Source organism: Euwallacea similis, chromosome 6, assembly GCF_039881205.1.
Source record: "Euwallacea similis isolate ESF13 chromosome 6, ESF131.1, whole genome shotgun sequence".
Lineage (NCBI taxonomy): Eukaryota > Metazoa > Arthropoda > Insecta > Coleoptera > Curculionidae > Euwallacea > Euwallacea similis.
This window is the reverse complement of record NC_089614.1, coordinates 5,317,375-5,325,430: the sequence shown is the minus strand read 5'-3', so window position 1 is coordinate 5,325,430 and position 8,056 is coordinate 5,317,375. Positions and strand designations below refer to the sequence as shown.

Genomic DNA, 8,056 nt, shown 5'->3' with positions numbered 1-8,056 from the left:
AATCGAAAACGCAGCTTGAATTGTGAGCGATTGATCTTTTAAAGTCAAACATGTGAATCTGGTAAATCGGGTGATCTCGGGGGATTACCCGAGAGCAGTAAATGGAAACCGCTATCGGTATTAAAGGGGTGAATTATGATATTCAATTGAATTGATTATTGGAAAAATAAATAAATTCCAATTAGTTTTCCGAGAATAGTGTGCAATTTCACGGCTCTAAGAACCCCGACTTGGATGGTAGACGTTGCTGCCCGACAAATTAAAAGAAAAAATATCGAATTTATTTCCTTTTTCCAATAAGCAGGTGACCGGTAAACATCACAATTCACCCCTTTAGCACCAATAGTGTTTTCGATTTTCCGCTCTCGGATGATCCCCCGAGATCACTCGATGGGCGAGGTTCATATGTTTGACTTTAAAAGGTCAATCGCTCCAATTCAAGCTGCATTTTCAACATTCAACAACTGCTCTGAAATCTACTTGGGAATGTCCTTGGCCGACCAAAAATCTTTGATGTGGGTGTTTTGGAAGTTCAAGCTAACCCCCACCACGTAGCGGGGATAGTCGCTCAAGATTCAAGTGCGGTAGATTTAAGTCTCATTTCTGACGATACAGATCATCTATGGAGCGATCGTACATTCGATCCGATCGATTGAATCAAGAGCCGTAGGCCAAAAACGTTATTAATAAGACGACAAAAAAAATGTTCTGGAGGTCATAAACCTCTAAATTTGCAGGGGTAGTACGATAGAAATACCAGTCAAAAAACTGATAATGCTGTAAAGCAAGGAAAGCATTTGAAATGTCCATATGTAACAACACATGCGGGTTTATGTTTTGGCGCCCCAATGTCCCGTAACATCCCCTATATGAAAGTTAGGAAGGGTGTCTCCCCCTCCCTCTACTTCCTAACTGTAGTGTGGGGACTCGAATAAAGACAGTTGGCGGTGTTCACTTTTACCGTGCTTTTATTTTATGTCAGTACTACTTCGGTTAACGTATGTGCGTCCGGCGGTCGCGCGCAGTCGGTTCTCGTAGTAGTGACGAAAAAAGTGGTACCGAATCTCAACTTCGTCCTGTGGAATTATGATTGTTTGAAGACTTGTTTTGTAAAGAATTTTTCGTGCAAAATGTGGGATTCTCTAGGGAATGATTCTTGTGATACTTGCGAATTTTCTGCCAGGTAAACATTTATGGTACTGGCGTCTATCGCACTTTAATTTTGATAGTGAAAGTGCGATGGCTGCTGGGTCCTTTAATTTTTAAATGCCCAGCCTGCAATTGCCATATTTACTCCCAATGGTTTATTTATTAGTACCTGGATGATGCTCTGCTTGTTCATGAGATCCATTCTGGACGTTCGTTTTTTTTTATATATAAATTTGCAAAATTAACCGACAAAGGAAAAGCTAATTTTGCCATGATTTTTGCCTTCAGGATGCAAAACCGGCAGGCTTCAGAAGATCAGTTCTTCAAAGACTCCATCAGTCCAGTGAAAAATGAAGAGTCCTCCTTATTTGAGGGAGTAACAACTCTCCCTGCTTCATGTGCAACTGACTCTTCTCCTCACTGCCCCATGAGGAGGTCTTTAGATGATATTGATGCAACATCCCAGGATTCTGGTTGCGGAATGAGTTTTGCAGGGGATCACGGGAAGTTTCACTCATACGCCTCTCCTAGCAGAGGTCTCTCGTCGTCATTTGGATCTGGATCAATTTGCTCCATGGATGATAACATCCTGGAAGACTTTTGTGAAATAGAGCCTCTGGAGAGCAATTCGGCCTTGCCGAAAGATTTTAACAAGCTAATAAATGATCCGTTGGTGGTGAGGACCAAGCATTCGCCTCATCAAAAAGTCTCATCTCCCAAGGACATTATTATAAGGCCAATGTTCCGGCGTGCGCTATCTCTCCAAAACCCTACAACTTCTGCCAAAAGCAGCAGAGTGCGAACTAGCCTCTTCAGTGACGAGGACAAGGAAAACAAATCTTCATACAAACGCCCAGAACCTCCCATTCCAGATCTTGAAAATGGCTGTATTAAGAGGTCAAAGCTGTTCACTGACTTCTCATCTCCTCAACCAAAACCGATAGAAAATTTTTTCAAACGACAATTTTCTGCTACAGAAGAAAGTATCATGTGTGCAGTTCAAAGGTCATCTACCCAACCAAACTTAATTGGTGATTACAGCAAAAGCTACTGTTTACCATTGACTAATGGAAGGCACCAAGACCTCAAATCAATTACTGTTGAAACCCTTGTGCGGCTGATGAATGGAGAATTCCAGGATTCAGTTGAAAGCTACAAAGTAATTGACTGCAGATACCCTTATGAGTTCGTGGGCGGGCACATCAATGGAGCCGTTAATATCTTTACGAAGGAGCAGATCTGCGAGCTCCTCTTCGAGAGCCGAATTCCGACTCCCAGCACCAAGAGGCAAATTCTCGTTTTCCATTGCGAGTTTTCCAGCGAAAGGGGACCGAATTTGTAAGTAGAAATCATATTAAAAATAAACTTTTTCCACGTAAATGCTTCCAGATACCGCTTTTTGCGCAACGAAGACCGAGCGAGGAACAGGAGCGAGTATCCCATGCTCAACTACCCCGAGATTTACCTCCTGGAGGGCGGATACAAGAAGTTCTTCCAGGAATATTCGGAGATGTGCGTTCCGGCGTCCTACAAAGAAATGCTTCATCCAGACCATGAAGAAGACTTGCGCCATTTCAGGCAAAAGTCCAAGACCTGGAATGCAGATAACCGTCAAAAGCCTCTTAGAGGTTTGAAAAGATTATGAGAATTGGGCTGTTGCGGCCTTCACAGTACAAAGTATAATATTTAATTTACAAAGTTAACGTTTTGATTGTTGTGAGCATATAAACATTTGAGAAATGTACGGATTATATCATATTGATACACTTGTCTAGGAGACAGTCTTATTAGGATTTAAGATTAACTTATTTAACAGACAGAATATTTACTAAAGTAGCTTTTCCAATGTTTCCTCGATCATCCAATGAGGGGCTCAATTATGCAATGCTACCACCAAAGTTTTCTTGTTTTTTTATTTGGTTGACTTAACTACAGCCTTTTTTATTTTTGTTTAAGTGCAATTTCTAGCAATACCTATGTATGTGATTATGCTATTCCTGGCAACATTAACGAGCTCCCGGGGGAAGTTTATAATTTTCGCCAGGTTATAGCACTTATATTTATTTTTAATCTTATGATTTCAGTATTTTTCTAGCATAATTTCGTGTGTTCGAAGCAAAACTCTGGAGACGAGCCATATAATTTAATCAAACTATTCTAATTTTTGGGTATTAAACAGACTGATTTAATGTAAGAATGAAGACTCGTTCTCTACGATTTTTGCGATTTATATGTTTATGCTGTAATACTTTTCGATTTATCCATGTACATAAAATGTTATTTTAATTTATGAATAAATTTACTCTTTATTTTAAACTCTTAAAATGCCGTTTTCATCTCCCTCGAGCGCGCCTGAAAACCGCTCCCCAAGGCATGAGCCGGCTAGAATGCAAATTTAGCTGCCCTATAAAAGTTTCAACACGTAATAACAACACATAATGATCGCATTCTATAATAAAACGCCCTTAAGCTGAAAAGTGCACCCAAATCAACATGTTGCGCGTAGGTACCTGACTTCTTTATGTGGTACCTGTTCTCTTAAAATATGTCCACTCAATAATATTTATCTCCACCTACCTAAAGCCTATTGATCCGCACCTTTTAGGCCTTTTGTGCTCTTTCAGAGCAAACAAACCGCAAAAAGACGTACCACGCAGGTTTAAGTAACTTGGGTTTTCCCTTACTGGCACCAATTCTTCATGCAAATCTTCACTGTTTGGACTGTTAATTGGCAAATAAATTATTCAACAATGGAAATTGTTCTTTTTGGCAAATTAAACCTCAAGAGAATGTTAGTGCAGGTATGGAGGTGAGGTATAAGGAGAACCGTAAAGCAGAAATTTGACGAAATTGATAATCTGCGAGGAAGTGGCGATGCTTGCATGAGAGCAACCAGAAAATCTCCCTGTTAATGGAAAGCGTTAATTTTTTGTAAAAACTACGTCATTTTGTGCCTACATTTACAACGAAAAAATCGGAAAATTCAAAACTTCTGAAAAAAATAGGAAAACTGATATGAGGGAGTAGCTTATTTAGTTTGTTATACAGGGAAGAACACCAATTTACTCTACAAGGTGCCACGAAAATTCACCGCCATACATCAACCACGAATTCTACAAAGGCAGATAACACTACCTTCCTCTACAGGATGATTCATTAACAATGGGACAACCAAATGTTGAAGATAGTACACGTCAAATGTAAGTAAGTGTAAAAAAATTATTGGAGAAAATATGTCTTATCCAAAAGTTGATAGTTTCGGATATACAGGGTGTTTCCTAACGACGTGTAGAAAATTTAAGGGCGTAATCCTGAATACATTTCAAGCGGAAAATGTCTAATAAACAAATGTCCTCAAATGCTTCGTTTTCAAAATACAGGGTGTTAAAATATATTTAAAAAAAAACGCTTTCCTTGAACATTTCCAATATGGCTCAAATTGGGTTTTTTACTAATATATACCGATGATTAAAAGTAGCAGCTAGTTTGTAATCAGTACAACGTTGACTTAAGACGGATGTATTATAGGTAATGGTGGTCATTTTCAACAGTTCTTATAATATTCAAATAAGTTACTTTTTTCTTGATTTTGAGATAAATAAACCTTACACTGGTCAATTATTAATAAAGCGTTCTTGGAATTTTTTTCGGTTCTGTTTGGAACAAAAAACATAAAAATCGGTCTGAACTAACGGCAGCACAGTGTCGTACATTTCATGTGTAGAACGTTTAATAAAAATATCCTAAGCGTACGTCACTGTCGCATAGAAAAAATCCGAATACATGTAAATATGGGGTTCTTTACTACATATTCGCATGTTAAAATACAAAAATCCGATTTGAATCATATTAGGAATATTCAAAGAAAACGTTTTTTTTGGTTTACTTTAACACCTTGTGTTTTGAAAACGAAGCATTTGAGGACATTTGTTTCTTAGACATTTTCCATTTGAAATGTATTCAGGATTACGCCCTTAAGTTTTCTACACGTAGTTAGGAAACACCCTGTATATCCGAAACTAACTTTCGGATAAGGCATATTTTCTCCAATCGTCTCCATTTGACGTATATCCCCAACTTTTGATTGTCCCATTACTAATGAATCATCCTGCACAAACTATCTCAGAAATGCTTCGTCTCAATATACAGGGTATTACCAAAATGTTTGGACGAACTGCAAGAGGTGGTGGCGCTCATCAAATTAAGGATCGTAGGTCTTACATAAAACGTGCAAAAAGTGTTTTATTGATATACTGGGTGTGGAAAGTTTCATACATGCTCTGATTAGTTTCTCTACCGCTCTAGTGTTAACCAGATATTTACTGCAAATTTGAGACGAATACCAAGGATTCATTAACGATGTGCCCTTTTCTGCTGGGTCACAGTTAATACTTTTTGAGCAAAGTCTGCGTCTATTATTCCGACTTTTATATGCTCCCTAGCAACTATCACCCGATAAATTTTCAGGACCAACTCAGGCAACACGTCGTTTGGTAAACATCTGATTAACTCTAGAAGCTGCAGAGAAGATATTGAGAGGCTCTTCGACCTTTCGAAGGTTGTCTAAACATTTTGGTAACTATAAGGCAGTGGCGTAGCACCCCCGCAACGCGAAGGGGCCGAACGATGATGGGGGGCCGTTTCTCGTCGGGCCGCCGCCATTAGCCGAAGTTGAAATATAATAAGCCCTTCAGAATAATTTATTATGTCTGCCCCTAAAAAACGAATATTAATAATATTTATTTCAGCCTTCAGAAAAGAACTTTTGGGAGAGACCGAAAAAATTCGCCTCGTGTAATTGGGCTCTGATTCAAATGTTGCAACGGGGAGCGAGGTAAAACTTGCAACTACGCCGCTGCTATACAGAGTGTTAAAGTTCGAAAATAATCGATGATCTTCCCTTTACTGCTCCTAGAGTCCATCAGGGCTTCACACGCTATTACAAAATCCTGTATAGGGAAGCAACTTTCCAATAATATGGTGGTTAAATTTCAGCCATTTAGTTTTCGGTTATATATACTTTCGAGACGCCCTGTATTTACCAAATTATCCTGACTACTCTTATCGCTTCAAATGTGTTTACAAATATGTTTCTTTTATCCATCTAACGCAAACCACTAATATCCTATCTCCTATCAATTGTAGTCTGAAACTAAATCCGTCAATGCCTTTTTAGGGCCAAACCGAAATTTATCCCTGATGGTGGGCTGACCATACACTAAAAACTCGCATCCCCACCCCAATAGCAGGTAGAGGGATGAAGATTTCGCGCCCTTAAACTACTGATATAAGCAATTCGCCGCTCTTAAAAGTCAGTCCTTTGCGTCCCTTTGGAGAGTGGAGACCCTTTTTCGATTAAGTTGCTTGTGCATACGGTTTTAAGTTTCGGCAGCTGATTTAGAAAAATGAGTGATATTCCCAGTTTTAGTATGGACTGCGATCAAACTACTTGTTCCGAAAGGTAAGCTTTCAACACTCTCGCATCTTCCCTGGAAGAAGAATCAACAAACGACAGTGAATTCAAATGAACATTTTTAAAGATATCGCTAGAAAAGTTCTTTTTAGTTATAGATCCGGATTAGAGCCTCTTTCCCTATACGACTCCAATTCCAGAGACTCGGGATTCGACGAAGCCCCCTTAGAATCAATAGCTGATGAAGACGACTTCCTGGAGGAATTCTCCGAATTCTCGGTGTGTGAAAGTCTCCCCACAGACTTCAGCAACTTAATCAAAAAGCCCATAATCACAGTCACCGTCAGACCGGACCCTACAGCTTTTTCCCTAGACGAAACTGTCAGCCCACAGAGGAAAAAAATATGCCAAAGGAGTGCTGCCGAGGAGGAAAGTTTCATCTTCAGAAGGAGGAAGTTATTAAGGAAATCCAGAACAGCGGAGTACGGCAACGCAGTGGTGCCCTCGGGAAATGTGACGTTTTTGAGTTCGGAAAATGAGATCAAAACTGCCATCCAAAGGTCTTATTCGGAGCCCGACTTAATAGCGGACTTTACCAGAAGTTATTCACTTCCCTCGAGCACATCGCGCCATCAGGATTTAAGAGCAATTGACACTACGACCTTAAATAGACTATTAAATGGTGAATTGAGAGTGCCCTCTTTCAAAGTAATAGACTGCAGATATCCATATGAATATGAAGGTGGCCACATTGAGGGGGCATTAAATATTTACACGCACGATCAATGCTCTGCTCTTTTAGAAGAAGCAGGTAAACCCAGTATCCTAATATTCCACTGTGAATTTTCTGCAGAGAGAGGGCCAAACCTCTATAGATACTTAAGGCAGGAGGATCGTAAGAGGAATGTTCACAGGTATCCAGCTTTGTGCTTCCCAGAAATTTACATCCTAGAGGGTGGGTATAGGAAATTCTTCGAAGAAAACTCCGTGTTGTGCTGCCCTTCTGCGTACACACAAATGCTCGATCCAAAGTTTAGTAACGAAATGGATTTCTTCAGACAAACCTCTCGAACTTGGGATTCTGATGTTAAAAACTGTTGTAAGAAAATCGTGAGGAGTAGGACTGTTAGGAAATTCGTTTTGTGACCGGTGTATATAGAATCTAGTGCTTGTGCGTGTTTTCAGTATAGTAAGTTTTACATGTGATAAGTAAATTCTGTACAATTTAGGTTTATGTGCAATTTTCTTAGAGAGGTGCAATTATGCTAATTGTCAATGATTTTAAAAGCCATTTCTATTGGAATTTACATAGCCATATGTGAGATAAAAAAAGATGATAAAAAGCTTTACATATGTAGGTTTTGAACAAACGATGTGGGTGATTTTTTGAAGCGCTTATTATGAGATATACTGATACAAAGCATTTATAGTTAATGATTAGGCGAATTTGGGTATCATGTGTATACTTATTTAAAATAAATACTAAATACTTTA

At 39.1% G+C, this 8,056-nt stretch overlaps 2 protein-coding genes across 3 annotated transcripts; both read left to right on the top strand.

The window, feature by feature from the left end:
* The first annotated feature begins 944 nt into the window (after positions 1-944).
* On the top strand, positions 945-3,474 carry LOC136409537 (M-phase inducer phosphatase-like). The gene is made up of 3 exons (XM_066391114.1): positions 945-1,183; positions 1,438-2,487; positions 2,539-3,474. Exons 1-3 carry the CDS (start codon positions 1,131-1,133, stop codon positions 2,792-2,794), a joined length of 1,359 nt encoding a protein of 452 aa, XP_066247211.1. The 5' UTR covers positions 945-1,130; the 3' UTR covers positions 2,795-3,474.
* Positions 3,475-6,263: 2,789 nt separating this feature from the next.
* Positions 6,264-8,056, top strand: LOC136409618 (M-phase inducer phosphatase-like). Of its 2 annotated transcripts, none has more exons than XM_066391245.1 (2): positions 6,264-6,610; positions 6,763-8,056. In XM_066391245.1, the coding sequence occupies exons 1-2, from the start codon at positions 6,555-6,557 to the stop codon at positions 7,706-7,708; spliced, it is 1,002 nt and encodes a 333-aa protein (XP_066247342.1). In that variant the 5' UTR covers positions 6,264-6,554; the 3' UTR covers positions 7,709-8,056. The 2 variants fall into 2 exon arrangements, with proteins under 2 accessions (XP_066247342.1, XP_066247341.1); XM_066391244.1 differs by having other exon boundaries at positions 6,715-8,056.

What these genes read in the sequence shown, in the direction of transcription:
- LOC136409618 (XM_066391244.1), top strand. Translation starts at nt 6,555, where the DNA reads ATGAGTGATATTCCCAGTTTTAGTATGGACTGCGATCAAACTACTTGT. An exon ending in CAAACTACTTGTTCCGAAAG is followed by an intron (nt 6,611 to 6,714) that starts GTAAGCTTTCAA and finishes AGTTCTTTTTAG; the next exon opens with TTATAGATCCGGATTAGAGC.
- LOC136409537 (XM_066391114.1), top strand. Translation starts at nt 1,131, where the DNA reads ATGTGGGATTCTCTAGGGAATGATTCTTGTGATACTTGCGAATTTTCT. An exon ending in ACTTGCGAATTTTCTGCCAG is followed by an intron (nt 1,184 to 1,437) that starts GTAAACATTTAT and finishes TTTTGCCTTCAG; the next exon opens with GATGCAAAACCGGCAGGCTT. An exon ending in AGCGAAAGGGGACCGAATTT is followed by an intron (nt 2,488 to 2,538) that starts GTAAGTAGAAAT and finishes AAATGCTTCCAG; the next exon opens with ATACCGCTTTTTGCGCAACG.